We start from the raw sequence: 26,465 nt of genomic DNA, 5'->3' as shown, positions 1-26,465 counted from the left end.
AATTCTGTAAGTGACTGTTTGATTTATTCATATTAAAGAACAGTTGGAACTAAGTTTCAAGTTTCCTTCTGGTGAAGGTTGACAAATGGTTTATCTCTCTGTCATATCTATGTGCTGGGCACTATGTGAGGACAGAAAAGGCTACTTCCCCTTGTTTACTTACTCTCTTCCCAAATCAGCCCAGCTGTCATCATATAGTCCTTGGCCAGTAGCCACAAACCTGTAGAAAAGGCTTGTCCAACCTTTTCTATTTGGGGCCACATTTTATATTTTGTAGCATTCAGAGGGCCAAAACATGAACTATTGTATTTTAAACGTTTTGTCAAATAGTGGCAGATGCATCATCCCCTCCCCAGCTTTCATCCAATCTCTCTTGCACATGTAACTATGAAGTGGTAAAGAAAAAAAAATTTAACCCGAAGGTCTTACCGGAGCCCTGGAGAGGTGTCATGTCATGAGTTTCTTCAGGCTTTTGTGGCCCAATCCCAATGGGCATTGGTGGCCAGTTATGGCTCTGGAGACTGTCTGGAGGCTGGAGCAGCGGCAATTGCATCTTGCAGCAATATGGCTCTGGTGCAAAATGAGCTCTGGGGGAGCATGTTGGCTAGAAAGAAAATGACCAGATTGAGGTCTGATCAGAGCCAGGAGCATTCTGGGTATGTGTGGACTTTTGCACATGCTTAGAACAGCTTTAGAGCCTGTGGTAGGCTGCAAATGAAGCTGGGGCCTTGATTTTTGAGGCAGCCTGGTGGGCCATCGTGGGACTTCATACCCAAAGCCCAGGACTTGAAAAAGGGGCACCCAGATATTGGAGGGAGAGAGCCGAAGGCCCAAGTGCACATCTGAGGAGCCAGGTATGAGGGGCTATATGGGTAAAAAATTGTATTTTAAATCATATAAATTATGGGTTTTGGCTGAAGCTCCTTAAAAAATATTTAATTTAAATGTTAATGATGGAAGGGTCCTGAGGGGGCTTTTGGGAGAGGGTCTTGGTGGTTAGATGTTAGAAAAATAATTTAAATGAATTTAGTTGACGTTTAATTTTTTAATATTTTAAAGTATTATAATGTGAACGCAGTGTGGACAGAGCGAAGAAGTGGCTAGTTACAGCTGGTGTGGATAGTGGGAGGTGACGGGGTTTTTATAAGAATTTGGGTGGTATTCTGGGTAACATTCATTTCCCCTGTATTAAAAGCTATTTGTAATATGGTCATAACATTTTTACTTATATTTCTATGTTTAGACTTAGGGCATTTTGAGTTTTGTGGAAAGGAATGTGTTTTTATTAATTATTAGTGGAAAACTGGGTTTCATGCATGCGGAATTTCTCTGGTGTATGCCTGTGATTGGTTGCAAAACATTCTGGTGGGAAAGATGACATCAGAAGAGTCAATTCCCTAGGAGTTGGGGTGTTCAGTTGGCAGTTGGGTAGGAGAGCTGACCGGAAACAGATATGTATGAGTGGTGTCTGGCAGTCAGTGGCCTAAACAGTGTGTTGTCCACAGGAACCTCTGGTAATTGCTTTGTAATTTTGAGAGTGTGACTGAGAGTAGTTAAGAAACTGAATCTGCAGTGATAGTTTGGCTCAGGAGTCTTAAATTGGAGAGTGACTGTGTAAAACTGAGCCCTGATAAGAAATATATCCCCTCAAGCTATTGAAAGCTAGAGTTGGAGAGTGGCTTCTAGAAGAAAAGTGCTCTGAGCTGTGAAGAGGTTCAAAGTCTGCCTCTAAAGGCAATGAGGCCAGGAGCAGTGTAAAAATTTGGAACACTGAAGAGGCCTAGGAGATATTTTTAAGCCTTTAGACCAAGCTGGGTAAAGCTTTAGAGGCAGCTGGGGACTGAAGCAGATAAGGATGCCTGGTTTCTTGTACTGAGCAACAAGGAATTGTGTAATCTTTTTGTGGGACTACACTTTGAAATTTACAGTGGAGTAACTGTCCAATGGATTGATAAGAAAAGAATTTAAAAAACCTACCTTTTCAAGAAATATTATGGTTAATTGTACCTGTTACTGATGTTCTATACTACCTTGTCATTACAAAATATAACTATAATTTTCCTGTTAACTGTAAGCCACATTGAACCAAAACTTGTTTTTGGATAATTGTGGGATATAAGAATGAATGAATAAATAAATAAGAAACCAGGAAAAACTGATGGAAATTAGAGATTATAAGGGAATGAATGAGGTTTCTTAGACGATTAAAACAGTGTACTATATAGCCAGTAAAAGGGCTAATTAGGGAACTGAATTAGCCTTTATTTTGGGGTAGGTAGTTAGAGAATAAGCAAATAATTATTTGAACTCCTTAGTTAGGTATATAGGTTTCTTTTATTGGTTTATGTAAAGCTATGATAGTAGATACCCCAGAAAAACACCAGGGAGTTCTGGAGTTCTAGCAAAGAAGAGCGCGCTGGTAACCAACACAAAGAAAGAAGAAGAAAGAAGATTCCAAAAAAGCAGGAAGAAACCAGCTAAGTGAATGCAACAGTTGGACTGAGAAATAAAGGGTTAAATAGAAGTAAAAGGTGGGGTGAGAAACAAGAGTTAGGGGAATTGAAAGTAAAAGAAAAACTAAACTTACGTGACTTTGGGGTTGCCATTGTTGAGTGAAATTCAAAGTTCCTGAAAAATATAATTGGTTCACAAAGAATCAATTCAGGAAAAGAGAGGGTTGATTAACCCCCCCCCCCCCCCCAAACACTGTTGGAGTAAGGGGAAATGATACTTATCTGATGTTGTTCTAGAAAATGCTAGGAAGTCCTTTTGAAATGTTCATCTTTATTGTTAGAGATATATGGGAGTGCTGATTCTGAAAACACACGTGAATACTGTGGTTAATTTATATAAATATTTTAGAATATCACTTATTGTTTTCTTTATTTGCTAAAGCTGTTTCCTGAAACAAAGAATAGTTGACAAATGTGAAGTTCAGTGAATACTAAAATCTTTTATGCTCCAACATCAGTTATACAATAAATGTTTTAATGTACATTTTCCTGGTTTGCTGAGGCTTGTTGTTGGGGAAACAACAGTGATAAGAGAACACCTTATTCCTTCAAGGGTAATATCCATCTGTGCTACTAGGTGGTTTACATACCCACCCCCCCAGCCATCACTCAGTTTCTCTCACTTATATAACCTCTCCCCAACCATCACCCAGTTTATTTTTGCTCATCTGGCTTCAGCTGCAGAAGAATCAGCAGGATTCCTGCTTTCCCACCATGACTTGGCTCTCTACAAGCTTGAGCCACATGGTGCCATAAGTTCAGATTGGTCTCATGGTTTCAAGTCTCGCAAGGATTGCCAAGCTTCTGAGGACCAGTAAAAAAGCATCTGGTGGGCCTGATTCGGGCTTGAGGGCTGTAGGTTGGACTTGGCTAACATAGGGGTCCTTTTACAAAGGCAAGTTAAAAAATGGCTTGCGATCGTGTAGGCGTGGGTTTTGGGCGCACACCGTTCCATTTTGTGGCACGCCTGTAAAAAAGGCCTTTTTTTAACCGAAAATAGATGTGCGGCAAAATCAAAATTGACGCGCGTCCATTTTGGGTCTGAGACCTTACCGCCAGCCATTGACCTTGCGGTAAAGAATCCAGGCGGTAAGGACCTACATGCGTCCGTTACGCGCGCCCAAAAATAAAAAATATTTTTCAGATGCGCGCCAAAACAGGGTACCTTGTAGAGTCTTCTTTCAATAAAACCATACTTTATACATTGGACGCCTTGGGTCTGCTTCTTGAAGAGCCTGGTTCTGTTCCCACTCCTGTACCCAGTACTGTTCTTCTGTGGGGCACTGTTGCTCTTTTCCACCCTCTGGTGGTTTTGCTTCTCCCATTAGCACATCCCTACCACCACCTATGTTGTATGCAGTAAGGGCTCGCTAACACGCCAACATGCCTACCAGCACTAAAAAAGAAAATCTATTTTTTTTAGCAACGAAAAGCACGTGCAGATAGCAAAATTACCGTGGGATGCCAGAAGTACTGGGAGGATGATTTGAGATGTGTACAGTGTGAGGATCCTGCCCAAGGGGGGGGGGGGGTGGGCTTGTGGGATAAGATGCAGGAAGAAACTGTTCTTTGTGTGTGAGTGACGGAGGGAGAGGAGTAAAAGCTAATAAATGTCAGAGTTGGGGGAGACACAGGGTCTTTGGTTGCATGTACCCCCACCGGGACTCTTGGAGGAGAGGGGGATCCCAAAGTGGCTCAATAACCTCGGGCTGAAATTGAGGAGTAGTTGCTGCCCTTAATTGTGACAACTGTGAAGGTGTGAGAGCTTAGAGTTGGTAAGGGGAACCCAGCCCGAAGGCAGGAGCCAGGATAGGGGATGCCTGTTCAAGGCCAGGGTGCAACTCTAGAACTGCACTGCAGGAAGGACAGCCTAAAGGGTTTGTGCCTGAGGGAAGTGGATTGCAATTAAGGAATAGCAGGAGCAGCCTCTGATTATTACCAGCCTCTAGGACAGGTAAAGGACGGGCGGCGTTTGTAAATGTGTAAATACTGAAAGTTGCAAAGAAGATCAAGTTTTAAAAAGGGGTGAGAGAGGTTCTACTGTACAGATAGAGTTATAGATATAATTGATTTGTCTGCTGGTTGCAGAAAGTTCAGTGAAGCTGAGTTTGGCATAAAAATCAAATCCTAGGAGTAGAGTGGTCATTTGAAGTGGGAGGAGTGAGGACGTGCACCCATTTGACTTCCCAAAGTCCTGGATCTCTATTCCGGACCATTAACCCACTCCCAAGCTCGACTGATGAAAGCAATGACTGTGCGTGTGGAAGGAGAGCTGAGTGGAGGAAGTTGGAGAGAGCTGATATTTGACAATGTGCCCTGGGCCATGAGCTTCTGAGAGTTGAAGAAGTTGTCCAGACCCGGAGGAACTGAGCTAGTGTGGGTCAGACTCGAGGTTACACTTTAATTAAAAAAAAAAGAGAGGAGGAGGAGGAGGCGCAAAGCAGGTCAGGGCCAGTACAGGGTTCCACGTTCCGGTCCAGCTCCAATTGTGAAAAGAAAGCAAGTCTAAAAAGGTTCTGGGTTGGCAAATTTGACAGACTATCACCATAACAATCTGTGGCTGGTGGGTAGGGGGCACAGACTGCAGCTCTCTACAGAAACTGATGCACCCTTTTACTCCCAGTCTGGTCCTCTGGAGCTACAAACACTGCCATCACAGTCTCCTATCTCCAGCTGCCCTAGGGAGCAAAGGTCAGATTAGGGTATCAATCCACTCACTCTCCAGCAATGTCAAGCACAGCAGCCCCTGAGCAGCAGGCTTTTCTGTTTCCTTCACTTTTGCAAACAAAGCTCAGTTAAATTCTAGGTTAAGCACCGCAATGTGCTGAAACTGCAGTCCTGGGATGGCTGATGACACACTGTACAGAAAGGGGAGCTGTAATTCATCTGGTGATAATTCCAATATGGATTACATTGTAATGCTCTAAGGAAGGAAAACATCCTTAGTCTTTACAACCATTATATTAGCCAAGGTGGTTAATTCACTGGTAAAGAGCAATTTTCTTAAATCATGTCTGTGAGAAAATTATAGATTACTTATAATAGGCTGGCGGAAGTTTGTGATTAATGGTTTAGCTACTCCATGTTGATGCCACAGGCACAAATTCCTAATTATGAGCAACTAAGTAAGAGATCTTAGGAAATAGCTTTATTTAACATTTTCTGAATCACAGTGTCAAAAACTGTAATTAGGCATTCAGACAACAGAATTTTCCACCTGTGTGTGTACATGTTGGGGAAATATGGATTCATAAGATCTTAACCACCCGTTTACTAAGCCATGCTAGTGGCTGCCATGGACTAATGCTGACACAGCCCGTTCACTTTGAATGGGCTGTGTCAGCATTGCCACATGGCTTAGTAAACAGGAGGGTAAATGGCTTAGTGCCCTTTTATCTTTGTGATTGGGCTTATGTACTTCATATTAATTCTTTGTATAGTGTTCGTAATTTAATGCTTTTGCATTTTCCGTCTGTTAGAAAATTGAAATACAGGTCCATATTTAAATTCTTCCCTTTATTATCAATCAGTGGTATCTTGGAATTCTCTACCCTTGGGAATCCACAGAAATTCTATCCATCTGTTATTTAAAAAAAAAAACTCTAAAACTTGGTTATTTGAAAAAATCTTTTGAACCAATTAAGCAATTTTAATTATTGTATAATATATAATTTCTGAGCTACCTTTTTCAGCATCTTGGTAATGTAACCTGCATTGAACTGTTCAGGTATATGCAGGTTAGGAGTGGCCTAGTGGTTAGAACACTGGTCTTGCAATCCAGAGATGGCCAGTTCAAACCCCACTGCTGCACCTTGTGATCTTGGGCAAGTCACTTAACTCTCCATTACCTCAGGTGCAAACTTAGATTGTGAGCCCTCCTGGGACAGAGAAATATCCAGTGTACCTGAATGTAACTCACCTTGAGCTACTACTGAAAAAGGTTTGAGCAAAATCTAAATAAAACATAACAAGTGCAGAATTTTACTGACATCTGCTTTTATTAGAATTATAGGCCACTGATGGGTCTTCGAATGGATTTTAAAGCAGACTGGCATCACCACCCTGTAGTTAGAAAAACTGACTCAATACAATGAGCTCATAAGCCTGAACAGGTGAAGCCAGGTATATACTGGGTAAGCTAAGCTTTCTCCTCTGGTTCAGGCACCAAAGCACAGAAAATAAATGAATCTCAAGCCAAACTAGCTTGCAAGAATGAGTTTGCATTCCTGACTGAAGCAACTACTCTGTTCTATTAACTGAACGTACTCAACTCAAAGTAACTGTATGGTAGGAAGCACATCGACATCAGCTTGCATCACTTTGCTAGTTTCATTCTGTTTTACTAGTGAGAGTTACTCATATCTGAACAAGGCACCCATGTGGTCTTAAAAATGTATGCATTATGATCAATCTGAATTATTATTTCGGCTCTAGTAAAGGTATCATAACCAACAACACATACTGATGATATATTCCACTCTGTATTTTCACTAAAATTACCTATACTCTGAGCTATGTATCATCACAACTTTTTCTTGTCTTCTCTCTTATTCATCCAACATTTTTTAATGCATTTATTACATCTTTGTAGTCTCTCATAAGCACTCCAAACTGTCTAATGAGCGCAGGCTGTTAGTTTTTACAAACTATTCTAACAGACTTTTCAAGTCCACATTATTCAACGTTATATACTTAACCTTTTTATTAACTTTTTTTTAAAATCTAAGGTCAGGAAAGTGTTTGCTTGAAATAATTTATTTACAAAATTCAGTGGTTCTTAGAGTGGTCAGACAGTTTCAGAACATTACATTAAATAAACTAACTTACTACAACAGCCTGTTGAGTTCAATAGTCCAATGAATTCCAAGCTATCTACCCCAGTGCACATTATTTGCTTTTCATTCATAAGTGCATAGCTGTCCTGCTACCGAGATTCAGGAGGAAGATTTTCAGCCAGTCCTGGATTTCTGATAGCCCCATCCAGGTGCATTATGGGATTTCAGTAGGAAGACTCAGACACACCACCACCATATGACTTTGGGATATAAGTTTAAAACTAGGACTGGCCAAATTGTCTCCCTCCTGAAACTAGGTAAATTGACAGCTCTGTAATTGGGCTACATAGATCTAGTCCAGTCCCTCCATCCAGAAATCATGTCTGAGCTACACACCTGACTAAGGTCACCCTCAGCTTATTGTAGGGGTTCTCAATGCACTGCTTAGGACACACTATTCTGGCTTTCAGGATATCCACTATGAAGTGATGCTGAGATGGTGTTTTGCCCAGCACCAAACCCAGAACGGGCCACGAATGTGGCAACACTGACCATGCCCCCTCCGTACCTGGAAGTAATGTTAGTACTGGCATCACATATACAGACATCACCTCTATGGAACATGCTGTAGGCACATGGTTCAACGTGCACAAGGAGCAGGATGTGCTCCTTTGTGCGTGTTTTAACATCCTTCTAGTCTGCCTTATTTTTGTCTTCTCTCCTCTGGAAAAACATCCCATTCGAATGGCACCATTTCATCCCATTCCAGTTCTCTGGAATCAAAGACCCTCCCAAACACTCTACAGCTATAAACCTGAGGTAAGATTTCTCACATCCATTCTCCTCACACCTAAGATTAAATTAAATAAGCACACTCCCAAAACTTTCATCAGATTAAGTCTTAACACTTGCTCTCTTAAAGGCAAACAATTTCTCATCAAATATCTGGAAAAACGTCCCATTCGAATGGCACCATTTCATCCCATTCCAGTTCTCTGGAATCAAAGACCCTCCCAAACACTCTACAGCTATAAACCTGAGGTAAGATTTCTCACATCCATTCTCCTCACACCTAAGATTAAATTAAATAAGCACACTCCCAAAACTTTCATCAGATTAAGTCTTAACACTTGCTCTCTTAAAGGCAAACAATTTCTCATCAAATATCTGGAAAAACGTCCCATTCGAATGGCACCATTTCATCCCATTCCAGTTCTCTGGAATCAAAGACCCTCCCAAACACTCTACAGCTATAAACCTGAGGTAAGATTTCTCACATCCATTCTCCTCACACCTAAGATTAAATTAAATAAGCACACTCCCAAAACTTTCATCAGATTAAGTCTTAACACTTGCTCTCTTAAAGGCAAACAATTTCTCATCAAATATCTGGAAAAACGTCCCATTCGAATGGCACCATTTCATCCCATTCCAGTTCTCTGGAATCAAAGACCCTCCAAAACACTCTACAGCTATAAACCTGAGGTAAGATTTCTCACATCCATTCTCCTCACACCTAAGATTAAATTAAATAAGCACACTCCCAAAACTTTCATCAGATTAAGTCTTAACACTTGCTCTCTTAAAGGCAAACAATTTCTCATCAAATATTTGATTCAGCAACACTCTTTAGATATTCTCTGTTCCACAGAAACTTGGCTTCAAGACTCAGACCTTTTCTATCTGAACCAAGCTATCCCCATCAACTTCTGTATCTATTCTAACAGATCACATAAAAGAGAAGGCCTAGTAGTCCTTTATTCTACCTCTCGATTTCTGAGAACTCACATTCCAATACTCCTCTAATAGATTCTCTTTCCTTCAAACTGACCTCCACCCCTCCAATTAATTTTCTCATAATTTATCCCCTCCCCACGACTCAGACTTCTCTTAATCAACTTCAATCACTTATTAGCAATCATTACTCTTCCTCTCTGCTTACCCCATTCTAGAGACCTTCAACATACACTTAGATGATCCTACAGCCCCCCTTTCAAGCAAATTTCCATCCGTTCCTTCAAGATCTCTCCTTGCGCCACCACACTTCTGCTCCAACCCACATTGCAGGACATGTGCTAGACACCATTATCACTTCCACAGATATCCCTATTCCCCTCCTTTGGGCTGATCATTTTCTTCTCACAGCCTCTCCTGACACCACTCCCTATTGCAGATTCCAAAATAGCCACCACATTAATTCAATATCTATGCTACCTCCCCCAGAATCCTTTGAGAAGCACTTCTCAATATCTGCAGACTCGTTCTCCACGCTCTCTCTAGATCAGGGGTAGACAACTTTGGTCTTTGAGGGCCGCAACCTAGTCGGGGTTTCAGGATTTCCCCAATGAATTTGCATGAGTTCTATTTGCATGTACTTCATTATATGCAAATAGATCCCATACATATTCATTGGGGAAATCCTGAAAAAACTGGGTTGCGGTCCTCGAGAACCGAGGTTGCCCACCCCTGCTCTAGATGAACAGGCCACAGGTAACCATACATGGTATACAATACCATAGCCCCTCTAAAAATTCACCCGTCTCCCCTACTTCAAAATGACAGTCATGGTATACCTTCAGCCTCCACCTTCTCCAAAGACAACTTAAACAAACAGAACACCTATGGCGAAAACACCATTCACACCTTCTTTCCAAAAATATAAATCTGCTATTAAGGAGGAAGTTGTGTGTGTGTGTAAGGGGGTGGGGAGGTGATTTAAAATTCTCAGGTTTAGGTTTGACTGCGACTTTGGTTAAGAGTATAGTATTTTGTACACATTGTATGTTGCAGTCTTATATTGCTCTTATACCTTTTGCGTTTTTCTAATAAAGATGGTTTAAATATACATTTGCTATTACTAAGGCTAAAAGAAAATTTTACTCTGAGCAAATCTCTCAAGCCCCTACACAGCTAAAATCTACCAAACCCTTTGCTCTCTGTTGACCTCACTAAAATTTCAAATCGAAGTTCCTCTTTATCTGCAAAAGATTTAAAAAAAGCATTTTGGATATGATGTCCAAATAGCGAAAAAACATTTAAAAACTGAAGAGCATAATGGAAGAAGAAACTAAACGCTTTCCAATATTCGAAAATACACTAAAAAAATGTCTTGAAAAAAGGACATACTGAAAATTTCCTAGACGTCCAGAAATAAACGCTTCCGCCAACTGAAAATACACTATGCAAAACATGCAACTGTGGTACTGGCCCAATGATGTAAAATGTCCGCGTCAACGGTAGGATGTTTCCTCCATGAGCAAAAGTTGCATATGTATCTCTACATGTGGAGTGCCCAGCTATATCTCTAAGGAGGGAACCAAATTTCTCTGTGGAGGAGACAGAGTTCAGGTACAGGAGGCAAATACTCTAGTACCACAAACAATGCAGTATTGCCATTCTAGCTTATTTCCTGTGAGTTTGGGCTTGTTATTTTTTGAAGTTGTATTTTTTATTCCTGTATTCGCAGGTAGCTTGTTTTTGGGCTTGTTCTTTTTTTCTTTTGACTTGATATACCACCGATTGCCCACAATTGTCACCGTGATAACATTGCAAGTAAGTGTCAGCCAGCGCTCAGTCCTGCCTTTTTCTGTTCTCTTTCGTTTCCTCATTGGCTATGGAAGGAGTTAATCACCACTCCTGTAATAGGGCTGCCTTCTGATACCCGGGACATACTTTATAAGACACACAAAAATTGGGCTTATTTTTAGGAACTGATATTGCTTGTTTTTAAGCAAAACTTGCTTATTTTTCCACTACTACCTGGCAACACTGCCACAATGTCTCCAAGCAGGCATGGAGATTCATAAGGAGCAGGCTGGAAAGGTGAATGTGAAGCAATGCCCTCCAGGATCACAGCACCACTCATGTGCAAGCACCATACATTGGAAGGCTCACATGCACTGAGGTCCCTTTGCTGTTGCAATACGTTATTGCTTTTTCATAAGCAGGGCCGCCGAGACTGGGCCAGGCCCGGGACAAGGCTGCCCCCGGGGCCCCCCACCCGAGGTCGCCGCCCCCCCTCCACCGGGCCCTCTCTCCACCCCCAGGCCCTCTGCACTGACCTTAAGCGCCTCACCTTCGAAAGTGTAGCAAGCAGCGGCAGACCACTCCTTCCTTCTGTGTCCCACCCTCATGGAAGTTACGTCAGGCGAGGGCGGGACACTGAAGGAAGGAATGGTCTGCCGCTGCTTGCTGTGCTTTCGAAGGGGAGGCGCTTAAATTCAATGCCAGGGAGCGACGGCGGGTGGGCCGGACTGAGGTGCCGGGCCCCCCCGGAGGCCCGGGGAATTTTGTCCCCCCCTCTCGGTGGCCCTGTTCATAAGAAAGAAAATAACACATTGTTGAGATCAGAATGTACAGAGTATCGAATGACAACTAATTATGGTGCCCCCCTCCACTTACCATGCAAGGCTAAAATGAAGGGCTGCATAAACCTGGACCCCCTAACCCCCATGCATCCTGGCCCACATCTACATACTGATGGAAATGTTGGCAGCAGCTCACTAAAGCACACTGACATGCCCAAAGGCACACCTGTTTAAACCACGGCTCATCCCCATCTCCCAGTGACAGTGCACATGCTCCACAAAAAGGCCACCTCAGCTCACACAGCACCTGTGCCTGTGTAATACATACCCACTCCCTCAGCCCCCATCCTCAAATCTGCCTGTTGCCATCTGTCACAGGCTACATGAGGAGCACTGCACATGTTGTAAAAAATAATGTATGTGATGCCAAGAAGGCCCATCATTTAAACCCTGTCTCCACCAACTTGTGTTTGCAGATGCTTTGGAATTCACTAGGATCTTGAGTCACTCTGGTGCAGGTATAGGTACATCCAGTGCGAGGACCCCGCCCTAATCCGGCGCACGCTGGAGCGTCTCAGGGCCCGACGTAAGTACCACACACATAGTATCCCTATAAAAGCTCTGTACCCGATCAAGGCCTGAGTATGCAGCTACCCTCATTACAGTGTGCCCACAACCTCATATCTACTAGAATGTGTTACAGCCAACCCCCTACCTATGAGATAACATGGAAATGAAAGGGATTGGGGGAAGAAGCCCTTTGGACAGCATCCTCCAGCGACCAATACAAAAGTGTCTAGTGTGTTATATACGTCTACCTAGCACATTGCAGCCACCATGGTAGGGGAATTTAAATGGTAACCCTAAACACCCACGCTGCGAATCAACCCACATCCCCTGCATTCAGGGCACACAGCCCTAACCCCTAAGCCAAACCCGTATCTGACAAGTGTTCAAGGAGCACAGTACACTGACCAGACAGGGCCATCACACCATTAGTTGCCCTCCCAAATGGATGTTCTCTCATGCCCCCTAACCCACACTCATTGGCTATACCATTGTCTGCTCCAAAGGTCATTATGTTGCCTTGTGAGACATCCCTCAAGGCCCAACCTTAGTGCCCCTGAAATCTCCATATTATAGTGGGCCCCACCTAGGTGTACACGCCCCCCAGGCATGACTCACGGGGTGATCTGCAGCCACCACCATCATCGAGGGCCCTAAGACAGCTAAAGTTGGGGCATAGCTAGCACAATAACATAGCTGGACAAAGGTTTAAAACTGAAATAAGTGCTTTATTAACACAAAACCTGAGGCCTGTTATTCATAGGGCCAGGAATACACGATGAAATGTCCCTTTGGTGTAGCGAACAGTCTTAACCAGGGCCTATGACTGACAGGGCCCGAATACAGTCTGAGGCTGTTGGCTGCCACGCCCAACACAGCCTGTACGTTCTTCACTTTCTCTCTCCGTCTCTCTCCGAGTTCTAGGTCTGGCTCCAGTCAGACCCCAGAGCAAGGGTTACAAGTGTCAAATCAAAAGTTGGCTTACCTCAGTCAAGTCACGACCCTAGACATATGTTGTAGAGGCATGTGCTGGGGCTTCAGTTCTTCCTTCCCTGGGCCTCCAAACCCCAGTTTGGCCCTATCTTTTATACTTCCTGGTTCCTGCACCTTCAGCTCCACCCCTCCTGTCTCACTTCCTCCCTGGGTGAGACTAATGGCTTCAAGGTGGCTCTGGCTATCTCAGGGCTTACCCTTAATGGTGAGGGGCAATGTTCTGTATACCACCTTACAGGGCGTTTAAGCATACTTTGGCAAGGATCCGCACTGGGAAATAAACTTGTGAGGGCCAATATCAGCCAGCAATGGCGAGTGTTTTTTTAAGCTGCCACCAGTGTTATTCCTAGATGCTCAATGACGGGTCATGTCCAGGCATCAGCACTGAATATGCAGTTAAGTACAATTTTTAGCATTTAACCACATAAGCAACACTGCATAAAAAATAAGGCTTACTTTTGTACAATCCAATGTGACCGCTAAACCTAGGCGCTTAACTGGAGAACTGCCCACTCTGCCCCTCGGACCATCCACAAAATAGCTGGCTTTCACTTTAGCCATCTGTGGTGATATTCAGCAGTAAAATGATAAGTGTCTCTGAATATCAGCAGATAGCCCCGCACAAGTGATTTAACCAGACGGGAGCCATTTCTGGCCAGTTAAATCGCTTTGAATATCAACCCCATGATTTTTATTAGCTGTATCATTTGTAACCAACCAATGCTGACAAAATGTTTGAAGGGGGCCCCCAAAGCACACTGGTAGACAGTTTCTTCTTCAGCTTTGAAAAGGCTTGGGGCCCTGAGCCCTGTTTACAAAAGCTATGACTGTTTACAAAAGCTGTGACTGTTTCACTAAAACAAACAAACAAACACACACTTTATTAATAGAGGACAAACAAAAAAGTCTTTCCCCAGAGAATATATAACCTGTGCTTCAGCCTAAGAAAGAGACACAAATAAAGTATGATTCCAGACACAACCTCATGATAAAGCTCTGTGATGGTGTATCACTCTCAAAAAAAACCCAAATATATATGAATCAGCTCACCATTGACAAAGTGCATATTGTTCAGTCCTTACATCCCACAGCTAGACATGTGGAAATGGTCCTCCATCAAACATGGACAAGTGAGGGAAATGTAAAAATTCTTTAATACATTCTTACTATAGAAAAAGGATTCAGCTTGATTAGACCCTGCAGACTGAGGCCTCTGGTAGAGAACTGTGGCTCAACCTTCAAGAGCACTTATCTGTTCAGTGGCACTGCTTGAAGTATTATTTCTCAGGCTCCAATACAGTAATCTATTGTTTCATGTTTGGTATTCACAAGTATGACTTCCATGAAAACTGATCTTATGGGGAATACTGGTTATAAAAAGCATAAAACTGCAATTTGAAAACACTATACAAAATAAAAAAAATGGCACAGCAAGTTTAGGCTATTTGAAACTGTACAAACAGCTACACTGAAGGAGGAAGCACAGGTAACAATACACGGACATTAAAAAAAAGCACCAACAATGTTTCCTCTTCTGCAGGGTCAGGAAGGAAAAGACTGAACAAAATGAAGGCAATGGGGGGAAAAAAAAGGACTATCTAAGGAATCTTGTTCTGTAATCAAGATGGACCAGGTCTTATGAAATCACAGCTTCTGTATGGTGGGGATCCACAAAAGATGCTCTGAACCATCACTTCAGCTTCTTTCCAACCTTCATTTTTAATTTGTGCATCTTTCCGAGTTCCACCCAGGACTGACATAGCAACAGTGCTGGCACTACTACCCAGATGCCATTAAAAAATACCAGGTAAATCCAAAGATAGAGCCAGTTGCTGGTGTTGAGGTTGGGACTGCCAAGGAGCCAGTCTGGACAGAAGGTCATCCATCCACCATATAATTCACATACACACAGTGTAATCTGTATGAAATGCCTGTAATAGAAGACAGAGTTAAGGGTAGGGGTACATTGCTCCGAACTTTCTTCATCTTATTTTTGTGCTCAGCTGTTTCCTTTGGGGGCTTTAGTTCCATTCCCAAAACACTTGGAGCCTCTCAGCCCGTTACCTGCCACAATACAGAATCCAGCATAAGGCACCCTCAGTCAGCATCCTTAGCTGACAGATTCTCTGCCATACCACTTCTCAAAGCCTCCAGGTGAAGGGATACCACAGCTCAAGGTTCAAGTAATGTTTGATATACAGCCTATAGTATTATCTAGCCAATTTGCAATACAATACAATAAAAAACAATTAATAAAATATTAAAAAGAGTAAAAAAAAAACAGAAATACAATCATAGAACAGATGAAGATAGTAGAAGCTCTGCTACTGTCATTTCCAGGCCACAGCCCCCGCCCCCCACCCCATGCAGTTCAGCCAATGACTCAGCAAGCATCCAAAAAGCCTTACCAAAGAAAAATGTCTTCAATCCTGCCTTGAAATTGTTGGATTATTTGTAGTAAATAATTAGCAGATTTTAGTACACACAGCTTCAGCTTTAGAAATGTTAATTTCTTTCTTCATCTCTCTCTCATTCACCCCTGAATAATTCACTGCTGAGTCACTTTAAAGTTGAAGTAACAAAACATCTGTTTACTCACAGTTTGTAGTTAGATTATAATCAGACAGGCTTATATACATATTACTATACATTTGTCTTATCAGCTCCTTCCATGTGCTTAGATGGTAATGGATGCTCACACCACCATAGATCCTCTCAGGTTAGGAGAGATCATGAGCTCCATGTGCTCCATGTGCTTCATGTGCTGTGTCTGACCCCCACAGGAAGTTGCATAGCTGTGTGACCTCTCTAAGTAATTCACATCAGAGGTCACAGAGTAATCACAGAGAAATAATAGGTGACAGGCAATGCATGTAAAATACAATTACATTCCAACAAACCCCTTCTCATGCATAACTGTCATGCAATTATTTATTCATACAAAGTCCAAGCTTTATACGCAGATTCACAAAATGTTCTCTGGGTAACGGTTTGGTCATGATGTCAGCTGTCATCTCACTGGTGTGACAATAGTGTAGACTGATGACCCCTTCTTTCGCCAACTCTCGCACGTTGTGGTATTTCGTTGCGATGTGCTTGGTGCGTGACTGAACCTTGTCATTCTGTGACAGTCGGATGCAGCTCTGATTATCTTCCATTATCTGGATTGGTCTCTGTTCAGCTATTCCAAAATCCAGCAAAAGTTTTTCAATCCACATCAGTTCTCTGCACGCTTCCGATACGGCCACGTATTCAGCTTCTGTAGAAGACAAACTCACAATACTTTGTTTATGACTGGCCCATGAAATTTGTACATTTCCATACATAAACACATATCCACTTGTGGATTTATAATCAGAATGATCCCCTGCCCAATCTGAATCACAGTAACATATTAGTTTTGGATTACTATTGGCTGAAATCTTTAATTTACAATCAATGGTACCCTTTAAATACCTTACCATCCTTTTAACTGCAGTCCAATCTGATTTGGTAGGTGAGCTGACCCTTCTGCTCAAAATTCCTACTGCATTTGCTATATCAGCCCTGTATGTGGTAGCTAGATATAAAAGCTTACCTATGGCTGATCTATATTGGATGTTATCTGGTAAAGGTTCTCTTACTGTTTCATCCTTCAGAAAATCAGTGATCATGGGAGTGCTTACAACTTGGGCATCTTGCATACCTAAACTTTCAATAAGCTCATTTATTTTCTGCTTCTGGCTTAGAAGATAAGAACCATCATTTTGTTTCTCAATTTCTATACCAAGATAGTATGACACATTTCCAAGTTCTTTTATCTCAACATTGAGGTTTAAACACTTTACAATGTCCTTGTACTCTTGCTCACTTTTGCTTGCAATGAGCAGATCATCAACAAAAGCTAAAATGTATGCATATTGTCCATTTCTGCACCTAGTGTACAAGCATTTATCTGCTTCACCTTGCTTAAATCCTAAATTTGTCAATATTTCATGCAATTTTTCATTCCAACATTTTGCACTTTGCTTTAATCCATAAAGACCTTTGTTTAATTTACACACTAGCTGTCTTTGTTTTGTATTTATGAAACCTGTTGGCTGTTCCATGTACAAGTCTTCAGTTATATCTCCATGAAGAAATGCTGTTTTCACATCAACGTGGTTGACTTGCATGCCTTTTGAGACTGCAATGCTCAGAAGTGTTCTAATTGTCGTGTGTTTCACTACAGGTGCAAACACTTCATCAAAATCTTCTCCATATTTTTGAAGATATCCCTTTGCGACTAATCTGGCTTTATACCTTTCCACTTTTCCTTGTGCATTCCTTTTTAACTTGAATACCCATTTGCATCCTATAGCTTTCTTGCCAGGAGGTAATTTTGTAAGAATCCAAGTATTATTTTTATCCAATGCATCAATTTCTTCTTGTGCAGCTTTATGCCATTCAGCAGCTTCTTCTGCTGGCATTTTCTCAATCTCATCCCATGTTAAGGGCTCTTGAGCTTCTGCTGACTTTGTTAGGTAAGACAGTCTTGGGGGTGGAACACCTTTGTTTTCCCTGGATGAGCGTCTGACAACAGGTTGGTCTGACCTTTCCGCATCCTCTAAATCTGAGAGTCCTTCTCCAATTGATTCCCCTTCTCCAACTGTACTGTCTTCTTCAATGATCCTTTCTGTGTCTGCTTCCTCTGCCTGTTCCTCGTTAGATACAGATGAGTTGCTTTCAGACATCTGCCTTGGTATGGCATTTATATACACTGGCATGTCTATTATGGTTCTAGTTTCATATTCTGGATGATAAGGCTCATCTGGGATAATCCAGCCTTTATCAACCCTTTTGTTTTCATCAAAATATGTAACATGTCTTATGCCAACAATGCCAGTTTTCAGATTCAAAATTCTATATCCTTTGTGTCCTGGAGTATAGCCAACTAAAATGCCCCTTTCTGTTGTGGAATCCAGCTTATGCCTTCTTTGCTTTGGTACATGAGCATATGCTGTACTTCCAAATGTTCTTATATGTGACAGGTTTGGCTTCCTACCATGCCATGTCTCATGTGGTGTGCGCTCAGCGCCTTTAGTTGGCATTCTGTTTTGTAGGTACACTGCTGTGAGAATGGCTTCCCCCCATAGTCTTTTAGGGAGATTGCTATCTGACAGCATACATCTGGTCATTTCCACAAGTGACCTAAATTTTCTCTCTGCAACAGAATTTTGCTCTGGTGTATAAGCTACTGTTGTGATATGTTGAATGCCTTCTTGTTCTAGAAATGTGTGCATGCTTTGTGAAATGAACTCACCACCATTGTCGGTCTGAAGAACCTTTGGTTTTCTTTCAAATTTATTGCTCACCATGGCTACGTATTTCTTCAGCATGTCTGTGACTTGACTTTTCTCTTTCAGCAAATAGGCCACACAATATCTAGAGAAATCATCCAAGAATATTAGCACAAATCTGTTATTTCCCAATGATGGGATATTAAACGGTCCACATAAGTCACTGTGTATTAAGTCCAGCACTTTATTACTCCTATTCCCTGTGTATGCAGGAAATGAGGGTCTCACACCCTTTTGAGTAACACAGTCTATGCATTTCTCCATTTTACCAGCATCTGCACTTATCTGAATGCCGGTGGCTAGTTGCTTACTGTAAAGATCCTGGATCACCTTAGAATCACGATGTCCCAGGCGGCGGTGCCAGATTTCCAGACTACATTTACCATCATTCTTCCTTACTTGCGCCATATGTGAGGCTTCACCTGAAATGCTGAGTTTATAAACATCATTATGCATAAAAGCTTCAGCATACACTTCATCATTTTTAGAGATTGTGCACTTACTGTTTTCAAAATGAATCGCAAATCCCTTCTTATCTAATGTAGATACACTAAGCATATTGCAAACTGCTTGGGGAATATACAAGACATCACTTACAGGAATTTCTTTAACTTCATTAGACACTTTGCATTTTAAGAATCCAATACCTTTTGCTTGGATCTTAGCAGTCCCTGCGTTTGCAGTTTTAAGAATACCTTCCTCTGGACACATTTCCTGAAAGAAATCCTTACAATTGGTTAAATGGCATGTGCTCCCTGAATCCAAAATCCAAGTACTTTCATTTGAATTATTATTTACCATAGTCAAAGATTTTTCTGCCATTAGAAAGCCCTTGTGTTTATCTTTGTCCTTCATACATTTCCTGGTTTGAAAATTCTTTAGTTCCATTGGCTTAGGTGAGCTAGAGGGAGTGTTTTGTGTTTCCTTACACCATTTAGATACATGTCCCTCCTTTCCACATGAGTAGCAAATCAGCTTGCCCTTGGGTGGAGTTTTCCCATAGCTCCGCCTTCCTCTGTTCTTTGCCAAGAAATTTGTTTCATTTCTCTCTGACTTGCTTTGAGAACACATCTCCTCAGAATCATTTATTATGCATTCCTGCCTTAGTTTTGATGTTGCCTGTTCAAAAGATTGCCCTTCAATGGCCTCATTTACAGACCTAAAAACATCAAACTTTTTTGATAGTGAGGTAAAAAGAAATGCTCTTTTCAATGCATCACACATGGGAATTCCAGAAAGTTCTAACTTTTGAAATGAAGACATAAGATGCATAATGTGATCATTACATTTACTTTTATCCCTTAATTTGGTTTCATTCAACTCTGCCAACCAAATTGGTTGCTGCTTTGCATATGTAGTTGCATACATAGTTCTCAGTTTTTATAAAATGTCCTTTGGTGTATCTTTTCCCTCCACTAATATGGCTTGTTTCTCTGAGAGAGCTTCCAAAAGCATGCACTTCACATAATAGTTTGCATTGTCCCATTCAGCCATATTTTCAGCTGTTCTGTCTTGATCTAAGCATATATATAATCCTTTTGCTCGAAGGAGACATATGAATCTTAGTTCCCACTGCTGATAATTAAACTCAGTTAATTTAGGCACCTTGAGAGAATAGAACAATGGTGAATTTCTTCCCTCAGCCATTTTCTTAGCCTTCTGTCTGCTGTGTGGGGAGAGAGAGAGACAGACTGAATCTTTCCTTTAAAACTTAAGAGAAAAATGTGGCCTTTTTTTCTGCCTGGTAATATTTCTCTTCTTTTTCAATTCCTGGACCCTGGGCCCATAACCCTTTTGTTGGATTATTTGTAGTAAATAATTAGCAGATTTTAGTACACACAGCTTCAGCTTTAGAAATGTTAATTTCTTTCTTCATCTCTCTCTCATTCACCCCTGAATAATTCACTGCTGAGTCACTTTAAAGTTGAAGTAACAAAACATCTGTTTACTCACAGTTTGTAGTTAGATTATAATCAGACAGGCTTATATATACATATTACTATACATTTGTCTTATCAGCTCCTTCCATGTGCTTAGATGGTAATGGATGCTCACACCACCATAGATCCTCTCAGGTTAGGAGAGATCATGAGCTCCATGTGCTCCATGTGCTTCATGTGCTGTGTCTGACCCCCACAGGAAGTTGCATAGCTGTGTGACCTCTCTAAGTAATTCACATCAGAGGTCACAGAGTAATCACAGAGAAATAATAGGTGACAGGCAATGCATGTAAAATACAATTACATTCCAACAGAAATTCTGTCGAGAAGTTTCTAATCTCAAATATCCTAGTATACTGTTCCATTGTGTAGGACCAGCAATACCAAAATAGAGTGATGTGTGTCCAGTAACGATGGATCTAAAGAAAGGGACAATCAACAGGTTCTGCTGCAAGGACTGCAGAACCTGAGAGAGCAGGGAATCAAATATCTAAATAGAAAATGTGATACACAACTATGAAGAACTCTGTATACCAAGGTATCTTAAAAGATACTCTATATGTCAGTGTTCTTATTTCAACGGTGGAGTGACATGATCGAACTTATGTGCCCTGGTAAGAAGTGTTACACAATTAACACAAAATATAGCAGTTAAACACCTAAGTTGTTTGGTATGGATACCTTGAAACAAGGCATTGCAGTAGTCCAAATTACTTAGGACGAATGCATGGATTAAACTACATAAAGCTTTGAATTTAAGAGTTTAACTGGAAATTAATCCCAGTTTAAAAAAGCACTTGCTAATCATTGTAGATATAAGCAGATTGAAATCCAAAGATAGGTCTAAAGTGACCAAGAATTTTCAAAGAGGAGCTAGATGAAATATGAGAACCTGAGAGTACAAGAAACCCAGCTGGGGTGGAATATCTTTCTTAGAGAAAAATAATTCTTGTGTATTATCAGGATTTAATTTCAATTTATGTGAAGATAGCCAAGGTGCGATGTGGTCAAGTTTCTTGTTGAGGTTAGAGAAATCCTGTGAGTTTAAAGACTCAAGAACAGTCAATATTTGAATATCAATCATCTGTGTAAACAAACAGTATTAAGTCCAAAGACAGAATCAAGGAAGCCAAAAACATTGAAAAGAACAGAGGCCAACAGAGACCCCTGAGAAACTCTACAGGTAAAAGAATAGGGGGTCAGAGATTCTTTATTGCCAGAGTACTCCATAAATAGGACTGAAACCAGTCCAGAACCAAACCCAATATCCCTATTTCATGAAGCCTACCTGAGAGAAAAGAATAATCAAGAATAATCAAGAATAATCAAGCCTTCTGTAGGTGTTTGCTTCGAAAGTACTAAAATTACATCACCCTGATCTAAAGATGTATCAAGGGTATCTGATGTCAGACGCAAGAACAGAAACTTGATCAGACCATTCTGCAAGCAACACCGCAGCAGCCGAGAAGAGGACTTTGGCTGTCGGGGGTTGGGGTCCCCCGTCAGCACAGGTACGCGATGGCGGCGTGGGAGGGTTTTCGGCGGGAAGGGGGGTCGAGAGGGTCGCAGCAGGGGGGTCCAGGAGTCAGTAACGCGGAGGGGGGGGGGGTGTTGAAATTGGAGGGAGGGGGGAGTATGGGACTCAGTAGGAGGGGCGTGATGGGGCCCAAGTTTTCATGAGGGCGTCCTCGCAGGATGGCCCCGTGAAGGGGCAGGGAAACCGGCATTATCGAAACAAGATGGGCGTCCATCTTTCGTTTCGATAATATGGTTGGGGACGCCCAAATCTCAACATTTAGGTCGACCTTAGAGATGGTCGACCTAAATGTTGAGATGGTCGTCCCCGGTTTTCAGCCATAATGGAAACCGAGGACACCCATCTCAAAAATGACCAAATCCAAGCCCCTTGGTCATGGGAGGAGCCAGAATTCGTAGTGCACTGGTCCCCCTGACATGCAAGGACACCAACCGGGCACCCTAGGGGGCACTGCAGTGGACTTAACAAATTGCTCCCAGGTGCATAGCTCTCTTACCTTGGGTGCTGAGCCCCCCAACCCCCCCCCCCAAAGCCCACTCCCCACAACTGTACACCACTACCATAGGCATAAGGGGTGAAGGGGGCACCTACATGTGGATACAGTGGGTTTCGGGTGGGTTTTGGAGAGCTCACATTTACCACCATAAGTGTAACAGGTGGGGGGGGGGGGGGGGGGGGGGGGGGGTCTGGGTCCGCCTGTCTCAAGTACACTGCAGTACCCACTAAAACTGCTCCAGGGACCTGCATACTGCTGTCATGCAGCTGGGTATGACATTTGAGGATGGCAAAAAACATTTTTAAGTTTTTTTTTTAGGGTGGGAGGGGGTTGGTGACCACTGGGGGAGTAAGGGGAGGTCATCCCCGATACCCTCCAGTGGTCATCTGGTCAGCTCGGGCACCTTTTCATGGCTTGGTCGCAAGAAAAAATGGACCAAGTAAAGTCGGCCAAGTGCTCGTCAGGGACGCCCTTCTTTTTTCCATTATCGGCTGAGGACGCCCATCTCTTAATCACGCCCCAGTCCTGCCTTCGCTACAGTGCTGACACGCCCCCGAGAACTTTGGTCATCCCCGTGATGGGAAGCAGTTGAGGACGCCCAAAATTGGCTTTCGATTATGCCGATTTGGGCGACCCTGAGAAGGACGCCCATCTCCTGATTTGTGTCAGAAGATGGGTGCCCTTCTCTTTCAAAAATAAGCCTGATTGTGGTCCTTCCTAAACCTGGACATGACCCTACTCTCCTAGAATCATACCATCTGATCCTGCTGTTGCCTTATGAGCCTAAACTGTTTGCAAAGGTAATTTAAACTCGTTTGGCTTGACTTTTACCATCTCTTATACATGAGTTGCAAGTGGGCTTTCTTGTAGGACATTCTATTCCTAAAAATCTTTGGAAAATACTTACTACGTTGGAATATCGGGAGAGGAAAGATTTTAAGTCTTTACTCATTAGTTTCAATGCGGAAAAGGCTTTTGATCGGGTACCCTGGGACTTCCTCTTTGCTACTCTGACTAAGTATGGATTCTCTGGGCATTTCGTCTCTGCTGCTAAGGCATTGTTTTCCTCTCTCGGGGCAAGATTGTTGGTTAACGGCTTAGAATCAGATGATTTTCAGATTTAATAGAGCATGCGCCAGGGCTGTCTTCTCTTTCCACTCCTATTTGCAATGACTTTGGATCACTAGGTCAGAGATATAACGACTAATCCCACCATCCAGGGGGTACAAATCGTTTGCGTTGCCGATGACCTGTTGGAGATTTATCAGGAATACGGGGATTATACGGGTTTTAAATTAAATCTTGACAAGTCAGAGGCCTTGCCCTCGTCTTTGTTATCGCAGCAATCCTGGTGTGCACAGTTTCCCTTGCATTGGGTGGACTTTTAAATATCTAGGGATTTATTTCGATATGCAGGTTTCTGACCTGTACTCTTTCAATATCTCCCAGCTGCTGACTGACACTAAACACCACCTAGATAGTTGGAGGATTTACCATTGATACTACTTGGCAGGATTGGTTTAGTCCATACGGTCATTTTCCCTAAAGGCTTTATTTTTCACAGCCACTTCCCTTACACTAGTTGCAAAAGCGCTTGAAATCTTTTATTGTATGGTTTCTCATCTTTCTGGGCAGCCAAGAAGCCTAAGTTGTTTCTCGTAGGTGGTTGGACTCAGGGGGGCATGGGTCTGCTTAATATGCAGCTCTATAATCAGGCTTGCTTAATGCGTCACCTAGGTGATTAGTTGCTGCATCATGCACATTATACTCCTTTTATAAAACAAGCTTTGAGCTACTACTGAAACACAGTTTGTACCAAGGTGGTCTGCAGGCAGATTCAAGAGCAGCCAGCAGTTTTATTTCTTTGTTGCATTTGTATCCCACATTTCCCACCTATTTGCAGGCTCAATGTGGCTTACATTATGCCGTAATGGCGATCGCCATTTCCGGAGTGAGAAATACAAAGTGGTATTGCGTTAAAGTTCATAAGTGACAGAATAAGTTAAGCAGTTAAGTATAGAGAGTTCATATCCGGAGTGTGAAATAAAGTGGTATTGTGTTATAGTTCATTAATGACAGTAGTTGAAGCAGTCAAGTATAAAGAGTTCCGTAATATCCAGTTCTGGTATACGTTTCGTTGTCTGGTATTTAGGATGGATCATTGTGGTATGCCTTTTTGAACAGGTTGGTTTTTAGTGATTTTCGGTAGTTTGTTAGGTCGTGCATTGTTTTTATGACGTTTGGTAGTGCATTCAATAGTTGCGTGCTTATATAGGAGAAGCTGGATGCATATGTTGATTTATATTTTAGTCCTTTGCAGCTGGGGTAGTGGAGATTCAGGAATGTGCGTGCTGACCTTGTTTGTGTTTCTATGAGGTCTGACATATAGACCGGGGCCTCACAGTGGATGATTTTGTGAACCAGGGTGCAAATTTTGAACGTGATACGTTCTTTAAGTGGGAGCCAGTGTAGCTTTTCTCTTAGGGGTTTGGCACTTTCGTATTTCGTTTTGCCAAATATGAGTCTGGCTGCTGTGTTTTGGGCAGTTTGGAGTTTCTTGGTGATTTGTTCTTTGCATCCAGCATAGATTGCACTGCAGTAATCTAGGTGGCTTAGCGCCATTGATTTTACCAGGCTACGGAATATTTCCCTTGGGAAGAAAGGTTTTACTCTTTTGAGTTTCCACATTGAGTGGGACATTTTCTTTGTTGTGTTTTTAGCATGGCTTTCTAGTGTGAGATTTCGGTCGATTGTAACTCAGAGAATTTTTTCAGGCTGTCTGAAACAGGAAGGGTGTAGTCTGGGGCGTTTATAGTGATGGGTTTGTTTGTGTTATATTGTGATGAGAGGATGAGGCATTGTGTTTTTTCTGCGTTGAGTTTTAATTGAAATGCATCCGCCCATGAGTTCATGATTTGGAGGCTGTAATTGATTTCATTTGTGATTTCTGATGGATCATATTTGAATGGAATGTAGATTGTGACATCGTCTGCATAGATGTAGGGATTAAGGCCTTGGTTGGATAGTGATTTGGCTAGAGGTGTCATCATTAGGTTGAAAAGGGTTGGTGAAAGCGGTGATCCTTGGGGTACTCCACATTCTGGTTTCCATGGTGATGATGTAATCGAGTTTGATATCACTTGGTATGTTCTTGCGGTTAGGAAGCCTTCGATCCAACTACGTATTCTAGGATGTTTAGTAGTATTTTATGGTTTACCATGTCGAAGGCGCTGGACATGTCGAATTGTAGGAGAAGTACACTGTTGCCGGTTGCCATTGCTTGTTTGAATTTGGTTAGGAGAGTGATTATTACTGTTTCGGTACTGTGGTTGGATCGAAATCCTGATTGTGATTCGTGTAGTATTGAGAATTTGTTTAAGTATTCGGTAAGTTGTTTGGTTACCATACTTTACATTAGTTTGACTGTCAGAGGGATGGATGCTACCGGGCGGTAGTTAGTTATATCATTTGCTTTTTTTTTTTTTTTGAGTCTTTAGGTATTGGCATGAGTAGTATGTTTCCTTTATCCTTAGGGAAGAGTCCATGTTGTAGCATGTAATTTAGGTTTGACGTAAGGTCTGTTATGAACCGTTGAGGGGCGGATTTTATTAGGTTGTTGGGACATATGCCCAGTTTGCAGTGGGATTTGGCGAACCTTTTGATCGCTTGGGGGACAGTTACATCAGTGAGTAGAGCGAAGTTTGTCCAGATTCGGTCTGCTGGATATTCATCGGGGATTGGGTCCAAACAGTTAATGAATTTTTCGTGGTCAGTGATGTTAAGTGGTAGCGTGAGTCGTAACTTTGTAATTTTCTTGTTGAAGTATTTAGCAAGGTTATTTGCTGATGGGGTGTCTATGTTGGTCATGGTAACCGGTGTGGTATCTAATAGTTTGTTCACGAGTTGGAAAAGTTTATGCGTATCTTTGTAGTCAGGTCCTATTTTGGTTTTGAAGTATGATCTTTTGGTTTGTCTTATTGCATATTTGTATTTTCTTTGCATTTGTTTCCATGCCGCAA

At 42.1% G+C, this 26,465-nt stretch overlaps 1 protein-coding gene across 1 annotated transcript in view; it reads right to left on the bottom strand.

The window, feature by feature from the left end:
* Nucleotides 1-14,025: 14,025 nt before the first annotated feature.
* The window catches only part of EBPL (EBP like), a 30,254-nt gene continuing 17,814 nt past the window's right edge, over nucleotides 14,026-26,465 (bottom strand). Inside the window, exon 5 of the mRNA XM_030199415.1 lies at nucleotides 14,026-15,086. Within this exon, the coding sequence (XP_030055275.1) occupies nucleotides 14,846-15,086 (241 nt within the window). The 3' untranslated portion in view covers nucleotides 14,026-14,845. The remainder of the gene's footprint in view (nucleotides 15,087-26,465) is intronic.

Source organism: Microcaecilia unicolor, chromosome 4, assembly GCF_901765095.1.
Source record: "Microcaecilia unicolor chromosome 4, aMicUni1.1, whole genome shotgun sequence".
NCBI classification, from domain to species: Eukaryota; Metazoa; Chordata; class Amphibia; order Gymnophiona; family Siphonopidae; genus Microcaecilia; species Microcaecilia unicolor.
Note: the sequence above shows the minus strand (reverse complement) of the source record. Positions and strands in the feature narration are given on the sequence as shown.